The sequence below is a fragment of the Micromys minutus genome (genome assembly GCF_963924665.1).
Source record: "Micromys minutus genome assembly, chromosome: 2".
Classification (NCBI taxonomy): Eukaryota; Metazoa; Chordata; class Mammalia; order Rodentia; family Muridae; genus Micromys; species Micromys minutus.
Window position 1 is genome coordinate 16,808,357 of NC_137971.1, and position 21,470 is coordinate 16,829,826.

At 45.4% G+C, this 21,470-nt stretch overlaps 1 protein-coding gene across 3 annotated transcripts in view; it reads left to right on the top strand.

The window, feature by feature from the left end:
• Nucleotides 1–21,470, top strand: part of DNMBP (dynamin binding protein) — a gene marked incomplete at its 5' end in the record, with an annotated part of 89,779 nt that overhangs the window by 34,565 nt on the left and 33,744 nt on the right. Inside the window, one exon of one of the 3 annotated variants that reach the window (XM_080913235.1) lies at nucleotides 1,689–3,677. The exons of 1 other annotated variant lie outside the window; for it this stretch is intronic. In XM_080913235.1, the coding sequence (XP_080769361.1) occupies nucleotides 1,689–3,677 (1,989 nt within the window). Of the gene's footprint in view, nucleotides 1–1,688; nucleotides 3,678–14,994; nucleotides 15,902–21,470 lie in introns of those variants that run through there. One more of the 3 variants, XM_080913236.1, reaches the window with a different exon arrangement.

Genomic DNA, 21,470 nt, shown 5'->3' on the forward strand with positions numbered 1-21,470 from the left:
TTTGGGGTTCGGCGGGGTACATACTTTTAACCCAAGCACTTGGAAGGCTGAGGCAGGAAGATTGCAAGTTTGAAACCAGCCTGGAATACCCTGTCTTAAAGGCAGAACAAAGTAAATACCCTATATCATGGGTGAGATCTTAATGGGTTGTTGGAGGGCAGAGACCTTAGAACCGGATGAAACCTGAACCCGTGCTCGGATGGGGCAGAGACAGAATAGCTGTCGGTGCCGTTGTAAAGAAACCTTTTCAGAGTGTGTACAGAACAAACAAGCTTCATTGATTTCCGTCAATAAGAATAGAATTGTTCCTAACGCCTGAGAGTCTGAGGCAGGATAATTGGAACAAGTTTCAGTCCAGCCCATGCTCCGGAGCGAGACCCTGTCTCAGAAAACAGAAAGTGGTTCTTAGGAAAGACATTGTGAGCAGTAGACCATCGTGTCTCAGGACTAAAGTTTGAGCAAGAGGGTGTGGTAAGATAAATTGGCCTATTTATAATCGTTTAATAGGCTGGAAGAAATAATGTTTGGGATAAAATTTCAAAGGGAAGATAGCGGGGATTAGACCAGGCTAAGGGATTAGCAAGGATAATTAATAAATGGAAGATGAGTTTTTTAAAGAAGAAATTAGAGGGACCAAGGACGTTAGCAATGGGAGACAGTTTTAGATGCAGGAGAATATGATGAACTTCGGAGTCCAGGCCAAAGAAAAGGCATCAGTCATAATGATGTCTCAGCTCAGTGCTCACCGTCCAGAAGGCAACATCTCAGACTCTCACGGCACAAAAGAGAAGTGTGCCCATCGCTGACTTGCTCACATGCACTTAGGAAGGTGGCGCACACAGATGCTTTTAAAGAAATCAAGAACGGTGCATAGAGATGACTGAGAGGCAAAGGCTGCTCTTGCGGAGGACCTGGGTTCAGTTCTCAGAATCTGCAGTGACTCACATCTACCTGTAGTTCCAAAAGATGTGACTCTCTCTTCCGGCCTCCTCAGGTGCTGCATGCATCTGCGTACACGCAAACAGCGATGCACATACAATAGATCTTTTTTAAAGGCCCAGGAGCGTATAGAAAGCCAAGAACAGTACAGCTAGCCCACTCTCCAGTACGTTTGGCTGGGAACCGGAGCTGCTGCCCCGTCCGTCCGTCTCATTGTTTGCTGATGTTCTCCATTTCTCAAGCAGCTCCGTTCAGGCAGTTTAACCAAGCACTGCCCAGGAGGGAAGCACAAAGTACGATTACAGTTGGTAATCCACAAAATTAATATCCACAGTTACACAATCCAGCGTTTGTTATAAAGCGATTGATTATAGAACCTTGGAGTGTGTCTATAAAACTGGTAAATCTAAACACTAGGGCAAATGTAACTTTTGGTGTATGTTTTGTGAAGATAACCTGAGATACTGGATATTTGGAGAGCTGGTTACTGGTTACTGGCTCAGCAGGTGAAGGTACTTGCTGCCAACCCAGCAACCTGAGCTCTCTCTTCAGGACCCAGATGGCAGAAGGAGAGATTCTTCTCAAATACTCTGGCAAGCCTGGCACTCAGGATGCTGAGGCAGGAGAACTGTGCTGACAGCATGGACTACACAGCTGGGTCCTGTCTCCACAATAGCACTATTGGTGATGGAGGCGGTTGGTCCCTGGGGTTCTGGCCAAGGTCCTGACTTTTGCTTCTCTTTCTCCAGGAGACCTGGTGATTCTTGATGGCATTCCCACAGCAGAATGGGTGCAGGGACGAAGCTGCTGGGGTGCCCGGGGCTTCTTCCCGTCGTCATGTGTCCATGAGCTCTGCCTCTCCTCTCAGAGCCGACAGTGGCACTCACAGAGTGTGCTGCTTCAGGTTCCAGAATATTCCATGGGACAAGCCCGGGCCCTCATGGGCCTTTCTGCCCAGCTGGATGAGGAGTTAGATTTCAGGGAAGGAGACGTGATCACCATTATCGGGGTGCCCGAGCCAGGCTGGTTTGAGGGAGAGTTAGAGGGTCGAAGGGGCATTTTCCCAGAAGGCTTTGTGGAGCTTCTGGGGCCCCTAAGGACTGTGGATGAGTCGGTAAACTCCGGAAGTGGAGATGACGCCGCTGTCAATGGTGAAGTGGACGTCTCTCCGGAAGAAGCGGAGGAGAGTAGGGGTGACGAGGACGACCAGCAGACAGGGACCTATGGAATCGCTCTCTATAGATTCCAAGCCCTGGAGGCGAATGAGTTGGATTTTGAGGTAGGGGACAAAATTCGAATTTTGGGGACCTTGGAGGATGGTTGGCTGGAAGGACGTCTGAAGGGCAAGACAGGTGTCTTTCCCCATCGCTTTGTGAAGTTATGTCCTAGCGACAGGACAGAGGAGACTATGGCTCCGCCCCAGGAAGACAGCGTCCCCAAGAACTCTGAAAGCTCTGTGGGCAAGGTGGGGGACTCCGTGCTAGAGGAAGCAAGACAGAAACCCCAAGAGTGTGAAGAAGAAAGGCCCGACTATGGTCTCTCAGAACAAACTTCTGTACCCCTAGATCATGTGGCCCCTGAGTGTACTCTAGATAAGATCTCTGGTCAGGATGAAGATGCCTCAGGAAGCTCCCCTGATGTGGATCTTGGAAGGCCTCTTGCTAAAGACGCTGCCACATCTGACCCCTCACAGGAAGTCAATGGTGTTTCTTCCCAGCCTCAGCTACCTCGTCATTCCACAGTGCAGAAGAACCAGCATTATTTAACAGAAGCGGGGAGTCAGCAACGCTTGGATCCATTCTCCAGGCTTGTCTCCTTAGAAGCCAGAACCAGAGACTACTCCAGCCTGCCTCCTAGAAAAACATATGCCCAGCATTGGTCGCTTCAAAAGCCAGTGTCCCACCTCCAGAGAGCCTCCTCCCTTACAGCCTCAAGGACAGACAGACCTAGCCACTTTTGCCATCCAGCCATGGCCAGCTGTGCTCAGAAGCACCAGACATCTGCAGAAATTGCTGCCAGCCTCAACTGTGCACCAGAGAGACCAGAGAGGAGGTCTGGCCTACCAGACACGGGGCCTGCCACAGAAATAACCACAGCGTCACAAGGGAGCAGCCTGGACCTAGATTCCAAGTTGACCCAACAGCTAATAGAGTTTGAGAAGAGTCTGTCGGGGCCCGGCACAGAGCCAGAGAAAATTGTCCGGCGCTTTTCCATCATGGACTTTTATTCTGAGAAGGATATTGTGAGAGGCTCCTCAAACTCAGTAACCTCACAGGATTTCCCCGAGAGGAGAAAGGCTCTGAGACCGCCACCACCTAGACCCCGTACCCCAACACCCATTTCTCCTCACTTGCTGGTTGACCAGAGCCCGAAACCTGTACCCCCTTTGGTTGTGCGGCCCTCCCGCCCAGCTCCCCTGCCTCCTCCTACTCAGCAGAGGATGAATGCAGCCTCCCCCAAGCTCACCTCCAGTGGCCATCCTGGTTGGGAGGCCCCAGAGAAGGAAGGCTCTGAGCACTTGGAGAAGAGCCCAGCCCAGCCTTTTCCGTGCCCCTCTGTGCTGGCGAGGATTCAGGATGTGGAACACGATTTGGACATGTACGCCAAGGCTCAGGAAGAGCTGAACTTGTTGTTAGAGGAAAAACAGGACGAATCGTTGAGGGCAGAGACTCTTGAGACACTCAAATCCTATGAGAGCACCATTCAGAGTCTGAACCTGGAGCTCCAGCAGCTGAGAGGTAAGTGTGACCCTAAGTCCCTGGGAGGGGGCTCGCTGTGTGAGACACATCCCGATTGACACAGATTTTTGGCCTCGTTACCCAGTCTCTCATTCTGTGCCTGATGAGATTGCTCTGTCTTGCTGTATCTGTGACTGCTGTGTCCTCTGACTTCATTTACTGTTCAAATAGAGAAGCCCAGCCTCAGAGATGTGCACTTTCCGTTAACACAGTACCCTCTCTACCACTGTGGCATCCAGGGGGCATAGCCAGTAGGAAGTCCCTAAAGAGAATTGTCTTAAAGAATTTTAGAAGAACTTAAGTCTCCCCAGGCCAAATCTCCCGAGAAAGCTGAAACTCTATGTTTATGATTAGGGTGTTTCAGTAACAATAGTTTGTATCTCTTACTGTTGGTAAGTATTTGTTCTTCTCATTGTCTACAGAGAGTCTTCCCAGCCCTGGTAAAAGTGCATTAGGACTGTTCCAATGGCCACTTTATAGAAGGAGAAATTAAGACTTGGAGCCATTAAGTGACCTGTCAAGAGAGCTGAGGTTTCAGCTGGTGTCTTCACTACTCTTACCTTCTTACTTCTCACGTGTGGAGTCATGCATGCATATGTGTAGGCATGTATAGGTCAGAGGTCAGCCTTGGGTATTGTTACTCAATTACTGTCACCTTGTGCTTTTTGAAACAGGGCTGCTCACTGTCCTAGAGCAGTGACTCTCAACCTTCCTAATGCTACAACTGTTTCATACAGTTCCTCACATTGCGGTGACCCCTAACCATAAAATTATTTTTGCTGCTACTTCATAACTAATTTTGTTAGTTGATGTGCACATTCTCTAGACATACCAAATTGTTGTCTCAAGCTATTACTAGTTTGATGATATAAAGAATGAGATTGTCATCTGCCTGGTATACAAGTCTGCTGTGGCATTGCCCTAGTATCTCTTAAATATCCTATAAAGTATGGAAAAGTATGTTCTCTTATGTTGAGTTGTATTTGCTTAAATAATTGCAAAACTTGAGAATTAGCAGTATCTAAAAAAGGAACAGTCTCAAGTAATTGCAAACCATAAGCTGTATATTGACTATCAGTGTACAAATTAAAAGTTTGACTTTTCAACATTTCAAAAACAGCGGCTACAGCAAGCAACTCAATTATCTGTGCTGAAGCAAGGGGATCTCAAGAGCATAAATGTGTGATACAATTACATATGTTGTCTTCCCATTAAATGAGCTGTCTGTAAATACAGTAAGTTCATTCTCTATTGGCTGTATACAGAAATTTACAAGAAATACAAAGCATGCATAGAGGCAAATTGTAGCAACTTATCTGTATGATAATTGTTATAATCAGTTTTGTCTGAAAGGTTTGCACATGCAATAGGCCAAAATACCACTATTCCGCAATAACCAATTTAATTGCTGCTTGGAATAGGGAATATTTCATTAAGTTCTTTCCCAAAATACTTTTGAGATTCTGTCCTACAATTCTGTACTAACACAGCAACTGCTTCGGAACGGAGTGTTTAAACTTTCTTTGGAGAATAAGAAAGATGAGTCCATGTTAATGGTCCCTTTTGCCACAGGACTGATGTGGGTGCAAACAGCCAACAATTAATTAGTCTATATAAAGTATCTATTGTTAACTAATAGCTTCCTCTACTATCTGCAAAACTATCTGTTGAGGGGAATTAGGATTTGCATCTCCCTTGAGAACATCAAACAAAGGCTTAAGTCCTCCTGTGTTAGAGAGTTAATATCTCCTAGAAGCTTTTGAAAATAATTTAAAGTAAGTAAACTATTCTTTTTTTTTTTTGTGTGTCACATTTCTTTATCCCAAATATTGAAAAGGATATAGTCTTTGAATCCTTTCTAGAGCAACAACCACTCCCCAAAATTATAAAGCTCATTGTATAAGAGCAAAAGCTCGTAGTAAATCTCCTTCAGAGATGTCAGCTAATAAAATACCATATAATAAATAATATGCATTGAAGGATTCAAAATCCAAATTCTTGTATTGAAGCTGAAAAAAATGTTTTTATATAAAGAAGGGCTATTAGCCATTCCTTGAGGCAAAATTTTCCAATGAAAATTCTTTATTGAGTTCTTTAAAATTACAAGCAGTCATGCTAAATATAAACCTTTTACAATCATGAAAATGCAAAGGAATAGTATAAAAACAATCTTCCAAATCTATGATACTCTTGTACGTATCCTTTGGAATGGCAGCTCCAGTGGGTAAGCCAGGTTGCAATGGCTCCATTAAGTTCCACAGCCTCATCAACCCTTCACAAAGCCTGTAGCAATCTCTACCTGTTTGATGTTTTTCTTAATTATAAGTATGTGTGAGTTAAAATCCTGAGCTTGTGATCAAACTGCAAACTGCAGCCAATGGAACAATAGCAGTTTAATCACAATCTTTGCATTTCTCTTGCAACACCATAGCACAACCACAACTTTAGAAAGCAAAACTCAACCTCCAAACAAACAATAAAGTCTCTCCAAAATCAACACCAAGTGCATCACCCTCATGCTATGAAGTCTGGCTACCAATTCCTGCACACAAACAAAGAAACACTGCCCTAAATCTTAATTTATTACATAAAATATAACCCAATTCAGAGGTACTTTAGAGACCTGTTTCCCTTGTTGGCTCATGCCACGTGTTGTTGTCTAGAATGACTCCAATCCTACCAATTTTAAGTCAACTTTCTGTTAGCAATACTACTAATTTTTAATCGTACCCAATAACTTATAAGCCAATAATCTATAACCAAGACATTCAGAATATAGTTATACTTTTAAAACTAGTCAAACAAAAACGAAATGAGTACATATATCTTATATATTTAGACTAGGCAAAAATATTACTTTTTCTAGCTGTAATTTCAAGAGGAGCACTTTGTCACCTGTTGAAGCCAATAAACACACTCAGAGATTTTTCTAGGAGAAACAGCCATCAGCTCTCTTACCAGAGAAACTGAGAATCGCTGGCACCTTTAAGAGCGGCTTGTGCAGACAACCAGCTCCTACCAGGGCTCTTCCAGCTTCGATAGACTCCTAAGTATAGGTGCAGGGCTCCAAAGGCCAACTGAGACTGCTTTTTTATTTTTACCTTTTTAAAACTTTTACCCCTCCCCCCCTTTTTTTTGAAATGAGTTAGAACTAAATCAAGGGATGAACAACCAATAGGTACAGTTTTAACCATTTTTTTTCTTTTTAACATAAAACACAGAGCAACAAATAAACAACAAAACTAAAACACAGACACAGACAGATTGGTGCGCCAATAGACAAACAATACACAGGAGAGAGACGAGAACCAGATGTGTCCCCAAAGGGACCCAGGACCAGAACTAAACATCTCTCCAGTGGGAACCAGAGAGGCAGGACATCTCCTGACCTCCTCCTGTCACCAGGAGAGCTCTAGAACAGTTTACGTTCATTTTCCTTCTCTTTCACCAAATCATCCCAGATAAGGGAGAAGATTGTTTTTCTGAAACCAGTTCTCTCTCTCTTGTGTCCAGAACTAAACTACCTCTAATCTGTGTACAAAGACTTAAAGCACTTGTGAGAATAATCTTCTTTAGATTTTTAGCATATCTATAAACACATATACAATTACCATTACCTTGTACCTTTTTGCAAGGTTTATTCACCACTGACTCAAACTTTTCTCAGCGAGTGCTTCCTTTCCTGTGATGTCCTTCACTGTATCCCGCATATCGGAGCCCCACTTTGGGCGCCACTTAACCAAGACCAGCTTAGTCAATCAACAGGTTCCTCAGGTCAGGAGCAAGGATTGGAATAAAAAAGAGATATTTGATAAAACAGTAACGTGACTCAGGCCAGTTCTGAGGCTGAAGCGGCTTTATTTTTTCCCATTCCATTTTTATATCTGTCTAGGTACATTCAAAGAATATGGTCAGTTCTCAGATCAAAGACAAAGTGAGCAAGGTAAAGATCAAAGAGATCACTCCAGGTAGCAATCAAACAAAGCCAAAAGGTTCCCAGAGCTGTGGGTCTAGGGAGTTACTGCAGCAAAACATCTGCCCTGTGCAGACCACACAGCTACACCACTGTGGCTGCTGCTTCTAAGACCCTGAATGATGATATCGTGAGAGCAATCCTAGCAGCCTCAGTTCTTTGGTTCATTTTGTTACCCATCAGTCATCCTCAGTGCCTCAGGGTTCCTTTCCATTGTTAAGTTTTTCTTTTTACCAGGTGTGGTGGCATGCAGAGGCACAGGCAAGTGGATCTCTGTGAGTTCAAGGCCAGCCTGGTCTACAGAGAGAGTTCCAGGATAGCGAGGGCTACCCAGAGAAACCCTGTCTTTAAAAACAAAATATCATTGTCTGATAGTTTTGTATGGCTCAAAGATGCTAAGACTTAGTGGAACTATCTTTAAGATGTATTTTTATTTCTACTTCTGTGTGTGTCTGTGTCTGTGGATGTGTGACGGGGGAGGATATGAGACTATGTCTTGGGTACTCTTGGAAATCAAAGGAAAGGAAAGCTTCAGATCACCTGGACCTGGAATTACAGGATGTTACAAAGTTTGCATAAACCATACAGTGTAAACAAGCTTACTAATCTGTGTTTTAATTGTAAGTGTGAATTGTTATTATGAGCACGTGGGGCCATGAGTATATGGTCGTAACAAGAGCTCAAAGCCAAGAGTTTGGGCCCTGTGCCCTTCTGAGCGCTCACCTGGGGTGTGGAGTGTCTCCAGTCCCCCAGTCTAAATGTATCCCACTCCTGGTTAATCAGGATGTCAGCGTCCTTCAACCTGTAACTCTAAGGTTAGGCTTTATTCTCATAGGCTTTATTCTCATAGGTGACTCCTAGCCTTTTCCTTCATTTTCTAGATGTCTCACCTAATTTTTCTTGGGCCTTTTTTATTGCTTTTTTGTGTGTTTATTATTTTGTGTGTACATGTCTGACCCCTGACTTGTCGTCTGAAGGTCATGGATAAAGTTCAGGCTTAAGGTGGGGGATAGTGGCAAAGACCTTCACACAATGTTTTTAGGGTTCTAGTTTTCCTCTGCTGTTGGTTTTTCAGGTTTTATTTTTTATTAGTTTTAACACTCTGTATGTATCTAAGATTCCCTGAAGCTGGAGACACAGGCACTTGTGAGCCCCCTGAAGTGAGTGTATGGGACCCAACAGAGTCTCTAAGAGAAGCACATGTTCTGAGTGCTGAGCGCCTCTCTTGCCTCGGGAGCCCTTTGATAACCTATAATTATATATCATTAGCTCAGCATTTGGATTGTTTTAAAGATGTAGTTTTTTTTATATTTTTTTCTAACTTTTAAATGTTTTTTTTCCTCCGTGAAGGGTCCAAATAACTTAGACTTTATTATAGGAAATCCACAGGCTAGAAAGCAGAGTTTAGTTCTGACTGAGAACTGGGAGTTTTACATTTCTTTCTTTCTCTTTTTTTTTTTAAAGTTTATTCATTTATTTTATCTATGTACACTGTAGCTGTCTTCAGACACACCAGCAGAGGGCAGCAGATTCCATTACAGATGGTTGTGAGCCACTGTGTGATTGCTGGGATCTGAACTCAGAATCTTTAGAATAGCAGTCAATGCTCTTAACCACTGAGCCATCTCTCCAGCCCCCGAGATTTACATTTCAAATTATCATATGCAGTAAGGTAGAGTGCTGCATGGTAGTTATAGATTGTCCTGAGGGGCTATGTCATTTGGTGTAGGCTTGGGTCAAGCCAATGTCATCTAGAAAACGTCTTTATTTTTGCTGAGAATAGGATATGGCATGACGAACATTCTAGAAGTGCTGTTTGAAGTCACATGGGTTGAAGATCAACAAATCAGTTTCCATGTCTAAAGCACTGTGCATTGAAATCTTTTGACTCCATGGGCAGCAGGCACAGTATAGGTCAGCCCTCAGACTTTTGGATTTCTGTTTTCTCTTTTTGGTTTTTTTTGAAATGGGATTTCTCTGTGTGGTCCTGTTATCTTAGAACTCGCTATGTAGACTAGGTTGGCCTTGAACTCACAGAGATTCTCCTGCCTCTGCCTGTGAATGCTGGGATGAAAGGGGTACACCACCACCACCACCCGGATGACATTGGGTTTCCTAGAACTTGTTACATTTAGAAATTCCAGTCAGAGCTGCTGAGTGTTGGAGGTTGGGAGAAGTCTGTTCTAGCATGTCATAGTTTTTATTTTTCCAGTCTCTAGGTGAGGCTCACATACCTGAATTTGACACAATGTCTCCATGTTTATGAATTCCTCATCCATCAAACATTGGCATTCAGTATGAGCCAAACATTGGCTCACACCAGTTAGTAAGAAGGGCACATTCGTGGTATTGCTCACATGTGCATATCGGAAACTCTAGTGAGCCTACTGACACCGGTCTCTAGTTAATCAGACTTTCTGTCCTGCAGCTTTTGAATCATGCCTACGGCCTACAGAGTTACTCTCAGTGCTGGAACGCCATTATTTGCCGTCACTGGGAGTGAGTCAGCCTCCCACTTGGCACAAAACTTGCTTCCAGCTTCTGTCATTCTTGTCTCTAACGTAATGTTGGGAAAGAGGTCAGCAGAGGCACAAGGCTATTTATTTTCGATAGGGTCTCACTGTATAATCTTGGCTGGCTTGGAACATGTGTGCGTGTGTACATGCATAGGTATATGCATACGTATATGTATATACTCCGGTGTGCCCAGGCACATGCATGTCAAGATCTGAGGATGCTGGGTGGCTCTACCACTTTCTGCTTTATCCCCTTGAGACAGGGTTTCTCGCTGAACCTAGAGCTCACTGTTGTTTGGCTAGGTCAGCTGGCTAGCAAGAGCCAGCGATCGTCCTGCCTCAGCCTACTGCCCCTCCCCACTTCCCAATCACACACATACACAAACCTTTAGTCCTGGGGTTACAGGCCCATGTGACTGTACCAGGTTCATTTGTTTGTTTAATGTGGGTGTTGAGGACTGAAACCCAGGTCCTTCTGTTTGTACAACAAGCCCTCTAACCCACTGAACCATCTCCCCAGCCCCTGGCCTTGAACTCTTGCCTGTCCCGAGTGCTACATAGCAGGCAGGTGTGCTGCCTCACTGGGTCTCAGTCATTTTTAATGGTGACTTGTAAACGATATCAGAATATGTTTTTAAGGAAAGTCCTATTTTCAACAAAACACTGGGCGGGATCACCCTGAGGAAAGATTAACAATTAGCAGATTGCTGATAAGGAACAGCAAAGCAATCTATAATATTCTCAGAATAAATATGTCGTTTTTGTCTCTATAAAAATCATTCTGAAATTATGGTTGAAATGTCTCTAATATAATATTTCTTTCTCCAAGTAGTAGAATAGGATGAACTCTCCAAACATGGACCCGTTGTGGTGGCTAGACGGATAGTCTCAACACCTGAAGGGCAGAGGCAGTGGGATGTCTGAGTTCTAGGCCACCTAGGGCTACATAGGGAGACCCTGTCTCAAAATTAAATAAGATAGTCAAACCAATTTGTGCTTTTTTTTTTTTTTAAGATAATGGAAGTTTGTGTAGAGCCAGGGTGTAGCTCAGTGGAAGAATGTTTGCTTAGGCTCTACAAGGTCCTTCATCCAGTCCTGCTATCACCAAGGAGTAAAAAAGTAAGAATAATAATCTCTCCCCACACAGATACCCGCCATCTCACTCACCGTTCCCGGGACTTCTACCGTCTCAACCAGGAATCAGGGTTCCCAACACGCCTACCTGCCTCTAATGTCAGTATACAGGAACAGAGCGAGCATCCTTAACCCACGTGGCAGCTGTTTCAGGGTGTTGGCTCAGTACAGATTACCTGGGTTAAGTCAACTGGATTTTATCCTGGTACAAGACACCAAACATAGTCTGAATCTATGAATAATCTGTTAATTCAGAGTAGTAACTAGTTTTTCCTTTTAGGACTGATGGTTTAGTGAGCTTAGGATTGTTTATTTGATTATGATTGATCGGTGAGTCACAGGTCTTTGCGGTTTGTAGGGTGACTTTGCAGACACTTTATTTCCTCATGCTCAGGGCCAGGCCCAGGGTGGGAAACTGCTAGGTCCAGGAACTTCAGAGTTTACAGACTTTGAAGTACATAGCAAAAGAGCTCGAGCTAGCCTGAGACCTCGTCACGCCATTAGTCCCTGAGTGTGCCTTGTCTAGACCAACCTCCTATAGGTAGCTGTGTTGAATAAGTAGAAACCACACTGCTAATGGTGTCTGTGTGTGTGTGCGCGTGTGTGTGCAGGAGCACAAGTGTGGAGGGCAAAGGTCAACCTTAGGTGTTGTGGCTCAGGCATTCAATGCCTTGTTTTCTGAGACAGGATCCCAGTGGCCTGCAGCTTTCTAGTCAGACTGGGCTGGTAGGTAAGGAGGCCTCAGTGATCCACCTTTCTCCACCTCCCCGGTTTAGGAACCTAAACTTTAGCACCCAGCTTTTGTTGTGTGTCCTCGGGGTCAAACTCCGGTCCTCATGCTCGATTGGCAAACATTCCTGGCTGTCCTAGCTCCAAATTTCTTGAATACGACCACGTGCTAACAACAGGGCTTAGAGAAGATTATAATCCACAGCTTAGCATCAGAGCCCTCCCAGTGTCAGATGTGGGGCACCGAGGATATAAACCAGCACAGGATTGGGAGTGGGAGAGAAGGAAAACCAAGTAAAGAAAAACTTTCAGAGGAGAAAGTTACCCAGTCAAAGCTATGGGAAGCCAGATATGATAGCACCTTTAACTCTGAGTTCTAGGACTAGCCTGGTCTATATATTCCAGTCCAGCCACAGACACAGGGCTGGAGGTGTAGACCACTCAGTGGCAGAGTGTGGGAAGCCCTGGACTGAGCCCCCAGCACAAACCACAATCAGCAATCCACCTCACTTCCCCTGGTTCCTTCCTCTGACCATAAGTAGTGTCACTAATATCTTCTTTTCTCTTTTCATATCTTCTCTTGGCTGCCTTACCAGCTGTGCTTTCCTTATCATGATTGCTTTACCTGAGATACTGTTGCTAGAGAACTTTGTTTTCCCAAACACAGCCCCCCCCCCTCTCTCTCTCTGTGTGTGTGTGTGTGTGTGTGTCTGCTTATAGAGACCAAAGGTCAAGGACAAATTGCATAACTTGTTTCTACCTTGTGGATTTGGGAGATTGAACTCAGGTTGTCAGGCTTGGGGGCAGGCTTTACCAGCAGAGCTAGCTTACCAGCCGCACCCTAGCCCCCTTTTCTGAAATGTAAAAATTACATCCGTGTATGTGTCCTGGCATGTGGGTGGAGGTCAGGGGATGACTTTCAGGAGTCAGTTCTGACCTTTAACCTTGAACTCAGGTAACAGGTTAGGTAGCAGATGCCTTTTGCTGCTGAGCTAGCCTCTGCCTCTCCCCATTCTTAAATAGTATCTCATATGAAGCCCTAGCCAGTCTCAGGTTTCAGGTGTGTAGCTCGGTGCCCAGCTAGTGATTAATTAATCTTTTTGTTGTTGCTTTGGCTTGTTTCTAACTGAGTCTCCCTGTGTAGCCCTGGCTGGCCTAAATTTTGCTGTGTAGACCTGGCTGCCACAAATTCCTGAGTGCTGAGAAAGGGCATGTGCCTTCCTGAAAATGAAATTTACCTTTGTTTTCAGTTGGATTCGACATAAGCAAAATCATCGGATTTTAGATTTAAAAGCAGAGAGACCATCAACTTCCTCATTTCACACATGACAGAGTAACAGCTGGGACCGAAGAGGTGTCTTGGCAGTTAAGAACACGGATTGATCTGGAGGAGAATCCAGATTCTGTTTTTAGCACCCACATGACAGCTGGAAAACGTGGGTGTCTTCACTTATACACATACTCACACACAGACATGAGTATACACAATTTCAAAAATAAAGTAAAACTTACAGAAAGGGAGGAAGGAAAGAAGGAAGGAAGAGAAAGGCAGGCAGGCAAATGGCCAGATGTAGTGGCAAGTTCCTTTAATCCCAGGACTCAAGAGGCAGAGAGGCAGGAGGATCTCTGTATATTTCAGACTAGCCTGGTCTACATAGTGAGACCCTGTCTCAAAAATAAAAATACAGCCAGCTTCACTGTCTGGTGAGTTCTTTATAGCTTTTGCTATTGTTTTGTATGAAGTCATCTTTCTAAGTATTATTGCAATATTTAGTGAGCAACTCACAGTCTTTATAGATTGCTAACTTGAGCAACTCACGGTCTTTATAGATTGCTAACTTGGTCAACAGTGCTGTGGGGCTCAGGATGTTGGGGTACTGGGTGTCGAGGAGCTGCCTTGTGCAGGGAGGTCAGAAAGTCAAGACTGGAGATGATGTAGGTAGGAGAGCATTCGGTTCCTAACTACACCTTGGTAACATGGTAGAATGCTCATGTTAGATGTAACTGGTTTTATAGTATAGATAGAGTGTGTCTATCTCTGTGTGTCTGTCTGTCTATCAGAAACACCGTGATTGCCATGACAGAGAAAGTGGTAGAAAAACCTGTTCTTTCAGCATGGCAGCTTCTGGCAGCCTGAGCTTGTGTGGCTGGGGGGTTTGAGTGTGTACTGCCTGGTTACTGAAATCTCACAGGAGGGAAGCCCTCAGGGCAGGGGAGTGTGCTTCTCAGAGAACAGAACCTTGGCTTTCAACGGGGTCTAGAGGCCCATTTGGAGCCGCCCGGGTAAACATCTGCTTCCATCCAATGGCTTTCTGAATCTGCACATTGACATAAGACCCTAGCCTGGGCTCCGAAAGGGAGCTCTTTCTCACTCACACACCTTCCTACAAGACCTTGAGGGCATCGGAATGCCCGCAACTTCAGTGCAGAAAGCAGCCGAGCCAGTCTGACCAGCTCAGGGAAACTCCAACAATACTGCCAACACCAGTCGCATGGATTCTGGTTACTAATTATCTCCTGGCCCCTGAGGAGAAGATAGAGTAGCTCACTGATTGGATCCCGAAGTTGAAATGACTCCACAGCGCCCTGCGCTCCAGCCGGAGCAACCGGAAGACTCCGGTGCTGTGGGAGACATTTTCAGGACAGATCCAACCTTAGGCTAGACTGCACCTGTTCCAGCCCAACCCCGAGCCCATGGAACGGAGAAGCAAAGCCCGCGATCACACTGGACATGAGTGAGACACAGGAGATTGGGAAGGAAAGGGTCGCGGAGTGGGAAGGGCCTCGGGGGTCCAGCTGGGAGTATGAAGACCACAGGGGCCTCCGGAAAAGGAGCCTTACTGTACCAGGTGGGCTCCACCCAGAAAATGGCCTGGACGCTACCTGCCAGGCCAAAAGGCAGAATCGGCCGTACAGAAAAAGGGATTGTGGGTACTGGGATTTTGAGCAGAGTGAACCAGACGATATGGACTCTGGAGAAACAAATCGAAGTGGAAAGGAGGGTCTCTTCCCAGAAGGCTTTGCTGCTTACAGGGATGGAGAAGACGCGGAGTGTCTGAATGTCAGGCCGGGGACAGAGGAGCATCTACTTTTGGGAAGCCGGGCTGGGATCCTGGAACCTGGAGGATGTGGAGCGGTGAATGGCTATGTGGATTGTAAGGATCTGATTTATAGTCCTGTGGACCGGCAAAAAGCCAAACACAGGAATGGCTACAGGGATTTGGGTGACTCTTTGGAGAATCTCTATCAACCTCGGAACTGGTACATGGACCTGAGGAATTTTAATTGCAACCTAGAGAATTGTAATGGAATTAACTTACATTATAGAGATTGCACTGACTCATGTCAAGTTCCTGGGCCTTATACCAACGGTGAGTCTCTGGAGCTTCCAGATTTGGACGGGGTCACCGGAGATGAAGAATTTGTTAGATACTATGAAGAAGACAGGAAGGTTTGCCAAAGTAACAAAACCTACCCCAAAGCAACGACTGACTGTGCCACGGATCTGCCTAATTCTGCTACAGAAAATAAAGGCTATGATACTTTCTCTACAAACTCTGAGTCCCATTACAGACAAGCTGGTTCTCTCCATCGAGGAGATTTGGAGTATGATGACACTTACAGACTGGGAATGAGGGGCCCGGGAGGCAGAGGAGCCGTCTCTGAAGGTCTGCTGCAGCATCCTGGGGGTGAGCAAGAAGAGCATCATTTTGGGATTGCTGGGGCCCCTGCATTAGAAAGTACCTGGCACTTGAGGGAGATGAGAACCTTTACTGCTTCGGAGCTGTGGGGACGGAATGGCTGCTTCCGCCGCACGGCCCCCAGCACCCTGAGACGCTCGGAGTTTGTGCAGAGAAGGAAGAAGCCTCACGGTAGGAGTCCATCCGGCCTTCTGGCGGGTTAAAAATGAATCTAGCAATAGGTGATGTGGATGGGTGGCGTGACCATGCGTGCTGATGTATGCTCAGAACCTTGACTCCCTGCGTGTGTTTGCATAAGACCAACCTGGAGGCATGATCCTCTAGGGTGTCTTGCAGAGTGACATTACACACAGTGTCACAAGGGCTGTGCCCTGGCCCTCAAAGGAGACAAGCTCTTGTGGGAGTTTTTTCTCTCTTGGTTGTCAGCTGTCCCCAGTTGCAAATGGCTTTCCATCCTTATGCTGATACTTTTATTCCTGCAGGCTCAGCACAATTGGCTTTGGTGCTAAGAGTTACCTTTCTGGCAAACTTCCCTCATTCCCTAAACTTGTTTAGACTGTAGTGGAAAAGAAGCGTGACTCACACCATCGGCTGTGCTTTTCTCAATAGTACAGCTGGAGTAATAGACTCCAGTGGGACCCAGGAGCGGATTTAGTCACCATGCCTTGTGCCTGTTAGGGGAGGTGTTCACCATCACACCTCCACAGGCTTCCCCCGGGGATCCGGAAGGTGGGAATGTCAGGCGTCTGATCACACGTGCTCTCTCTTGCTCTGCGTCTTCAATGCCTTATTTGATACACTTGTTCATATGGTGAGTTCTTCTCAGTGTTGTTCTAACCAGGTATGGCACAGGGGCCTTGGTTATGGTGGAACTGGAGGGCGGAATAATCTGGAAGACCCCCCACATACCCTCCTTCCTTTCTCACTCAGGGCTCCCACAGAATAGCTCTTGCTTAGGTTCATGTGGAACCATCAAAAACCAAAGAGAAAAACTCCCTTTTCAACTCCAGATGTACCAGCATTTTACACATGCACACTCACATGCATACACACACACAAACACACACACACCATTCCTCCTAGATGGCTTTATCCTATGCTTCTCGGCTTGATAGCGCTTAAAACTTCCAAGCCACTATTTGTACAAAGCCGGCTCCACAACTCTACCCTCACGAAGATAAAACTGAGATCAAATCTGGCTTCAGTCAGGAGGCTGAGGAATTCGGCAGCTAATCTTTCTTCTTTTCTTTCTGTGAATTTATTTTCTCTCTGAAATGATCAGGATTAGGTGACATCTAAATTCCTCACAACTGAAAGAGACAAGGTCTGATTGTGATTCTTTCTGTTGGCTTGGCTACGGCTCCTCTTCCCTCCCCCGTATCTGGAGTCTGTAGGTGAACTTTGTTTCCTACCTGCAGTTCCTTATTGTTGGAAGCTTCCTATCACCGGGGTGTTTATTTATTCGCTAGTGTGTTGTAATGTGCCCACTGATCTCTCTGAAACCGGCTCGGTTCGTTTGTACTTTGACTGCTCTCGTCTCTGCATTTGCCCTGAGGATTCCTCCTGGAGCTGTCGGCATGTCTTACACTCCTGATGCCCCCTCACCAGTCCTCAGAGCTCATCCTCCTTAGAGATCTCTAGGCTCTCTGTTGTGCTGGTAGCTGTCATGTACCAGCCATGACCTTTACTGCGTGTTACCCAGCAACAACAGGCACTGCAGAAGGAAACAAGTGTTAGAGTGGGCGTGCCTCGGGTTCAAATCTCAGCCCCAGTATTTACCAGCCATGCCATTTTACTTATTGCTTAGCCTCTCTGAGCTTTAGAGTCCCTATTGGATAAGTGGTGAAGATTATCCCTGGGGCTGGCTCAGTGGATCTGAGATCTTGCTGTTCTTGCAGAGGACTCAGGTTTAGTTCCAAGCACCATCATGGCTCATAACCTCCTGTTACTCCATTTGCAGAGTAATGGGCACCCTCTTCTGACCTTCAGGGGCACCAGGGATGTATGGAACACGCATATACATGCAAGCAAAACACACATACACATTTTAAAAATGTTTTTAAAATATATTGCTTATATGTCTGAAATAAAAATAGTAAGGGCTTGTACACGTGTGTGTGTGTGTGTGTGTGTGTGTGTGTTTCTGTACAGATCGCATCACTCGATAGTCCCGGAGGCACAGAATTATAGACACTGCTCCTGTTGGACATTTGTAAACACTTCAGCTTTAAGGGTGAAACATTCCATCTGTCTCTCCCTTCCAGGCGCCATCCCTTTCAGCCATCCACCAGAGGCCAGGCCTTTCCCCTGCTTTCTCTCTCCCCTGCTTTCTCTCTCCCCTCCTCTCACTGGCCATACCAGTTCCTTCTCTGTATACATCTGTCTTGGGGCAGTTGGGCCCAATCTGTTATAGTTTTGGACCTTGGCCCTAGGGTGCGGTCGGTGGACTTAGGAGGCCTTCTCTCCTAAGGTGTCAGGTTTCTGTGAAAACCGAGTGACCTCCTCACTGGGAGGCTGTCTTCACTGGTGTGCATAGGACTTGTGGGGACTTCATAGGTGTTAGGGTCTTCCCTTCAGTGCCTTCCCTGAAGGAGTCCTCTCTTATACCTAGCCCTTACCTGGCCTTCGACTTGAACTCTGGCTTCAGGTTCAGGTTCCTTGTTGGCTGTCTTCTGCTACTTTATTCCCTTACCTGTCAAAGGCTGGAAATCGTCTCAGGGAGTAAGTGGGTAAATACAAAAGTGGCCTAGTTGCATTTTCTTGTTTTGAGTCATGTCCTCTCTGGCTGCTGCTGCTTTTGATTGTATCGTAATACCCACAAATAATTATCGTTTTAATGCAGTGTCTGGAGCTGTTAATTAGTTATCAGTAGAAAGGTCAGCAGGACAGAAGCCACTGGCTATCTTTAAGGTTTTATGCTTGCTAAGAATGTAAGTGGTCATGACAGGAAAGGGCCTGGTGTGTGGAATCCTGAGTCTGGAATCCCGTGTTACCTTGTAAGATGTAAGTGATGTGATGGTCTGGAGAGGAAGAATTCTTTCTTTTTTTTAAAGATGTATTTCTTTATTATATGTGAGTACATTGTAACTGTCTTCAGACACACCAGAAGAGGGCATCAATCAGGTCACATTGCAGATGGTTGTGAGCCACCGTGTGGTTGTTGGGAATTGAACTCAGGACCTCTGGAAGAGCAGTCAGTGCTCTTAGCAGCTGAGTCATCTCTCCAGCCCTGAGAGGAAGAATTCTTACAGAGAAAAATATGAAAGTAGAACTCTGCTGGGGGCCAAGGCTAAAGGCTCCAGGTTGAGAAGACGACACGGAGTCTTTTTATATTAATTCTAGAAGGACCCTTCATGCTAACAGATCTAATGTTTCTAATAAATGATGGGTAACTCTCATAATTGGCTTATCTTATTACTTTATATGTATGAGTGTCTTGCTTGCCTGTATGTCTGTGACCCATGCATCAGAAGACGTCAGAGCTCTTGGGACTGGAGTCACAGGTGGGTGGGAGCTACCACGTGGGTGCTAAGAATCCAACCTAGGTCCTGTGCAAGAGCGATGAGCTTTCTTAACTGCTGAGCCGCTCTCCACCACTCATGATTGGGTCTTAACTATATTTAGTGGGTTGCAAGGTTGCAGTTAGCATTTCTGAAAAATAGAAGTTGTGAGCTCCCCCCCCCTTTTTTTGTTTGTTGCTTTTTATTTATTTTCTGGTTTTGAAACAGAGTCTTTCTACATAGCCCTGGCTGGCCTGGAACTTGTTATGTTGTAGCCCAGGCTGGCTCTTCTTCTTCCTGCCTCTGCCTCCCAAGTAGTAGGACTAAATCCATGTCACTGTGCCTGGCTTTTGTTGTTGTTTCTTTACTGTTGTATTGTGATGCTCTCTCTCTCAGATTCTCAAGCCAGGTTAGCTCTGAACTTATGGTCTAGCCTTGACTCACTCACATTAGACTCAGAACAATCTTTCTGCCTCAGCCTCCCCCCTCTAACTCCCAAGTGCTGGGGCTACAGGTGTAGCTCAGACAAGCCTAGATCAGAAGGGACTTGTATCTTCAGCACTGCCAGGGCTGAAGCCAGAAGACTGGCTTCATTCTTCTTAAACAAGCCTAGAAGAGAGGGCAGTTCTAGGGACAGAGGGGTAGAACACGTCACACAACAGAGAGGCTGAAGGGATGCGAACCGAGTAAAGATCCACCTTTGGTAGAAGGTAGGGCACAGCCGAGCAGAGACATGGTGTATGCTACAGGGAGTGTGAGTTTCTTTTCCTGGTGCTGGGATAAAATACTCTAACGAAAGCAACTTTAAAAAGGAAAGGCTTATTTTAGCTGACTGTTTCAGGTACCAAACTGTCCACACAGGGAAATCGAGGCAGCAGGAGCATGAAGTGTGGTCACCTTGCACCCACCGTTGTGTCCATGGTCAGAAGGGAAACAGTGCATGCACCGTAGTGTTTAACTGACCTCCATGTTATACAGTGCTCACTTCTCAGCCCAGGAAATGGTCCTACCCACAGTTAAGATGGGTCTCCCACACCAATTAATAAGATTAGGATGCCGGAGGCCTATTGTCCTAAGAGTATACTCTGTAAAGCTGATGATTAACACTAACGGTCACAGCCCCACCCCTTCCCAATTCAACACCTACATGTATCACTTTTTAAAGATTAATAGTCTATATAATTTTTAAATGCATTAGTAGGATGGCATGTGGAGGTCAGAGAATAGCTTTATGGGGTTGGTTCGCACTTGCCATCCTCTTGCGAAGCCAAGGGCTCACACTCAGGTTCCGAGCTTGTAGTACGAATGTTATTTTACTCACGGGGTCATTTCTAACCTATGAACATCCTGTTTTTAAAACTTTCCATCCCTTGCTCACACTGGCTCAAGACCCTGTTATAATGTAAGCGGTATTCATCTCTCCCGTTTCCTGATAGCGGATGTGACGTGTCTAGCGGCTCTAAGCTCACACGGCCTGGATAGTCCCACCATGGCGTATACTGTTAAAAAAGACATTCGTCTATGAGACCAAATGGAAAGAACAGAAAGCAAGACACCAGATATAAACCAAAGGAAATGTGGGGTCACCAAGTGGGGCAGAAGATAAGCAGAAGCCAGGTGTGATCCCCAGCTAAAAGATGAATTAACAGAGGCAAGGGCCTATGAGGTCAGTACTTCTGAGTTCCAGGCCAGTGCGGACTACATAACAATATTTCTCATGGAAAGTTTTCTTCAGCGGTACACAGTGCTATATGCTGCAATCCCTGCACTTGAAAGATAAAGGCAAAAGGATCAGGAGTTGAAAGCCAGTCTTAGCAACTTAGTAAGTTCAGGGCCAGCCGAGGCTACACAGGGCCAGCCAAGGCTATACGAGCAAACAAACAAACAAACAAAAATAAATAAATAAATAAAAAGAAAGAAGTATTATTGGCTGATACAAAAAAATTATTTAAAAAAAGTTAAAGATTTTATTTGTATTTTTTTTAACTGTATGCATATGTGTGTGGGTTTGTGCACGTGACTCCAGTACCAGCAGAGTCCAAAAAGAGTATGTCTCGTCCTTTGGAGTTGGAGTTATAAGGACCTGTGAGCTAGCAGAAGTGAGTGCTGGGAACTGAACTCAGGTCCTCAGAGGAGCAGTGTGTACCCTTTCTCTTAATGGAGCCATCTCAAGACCCTCTCATTAAGCAGTGATAATATATTTCAAGTTAATTATCTATCTTTAACGTATTGTTTTACTT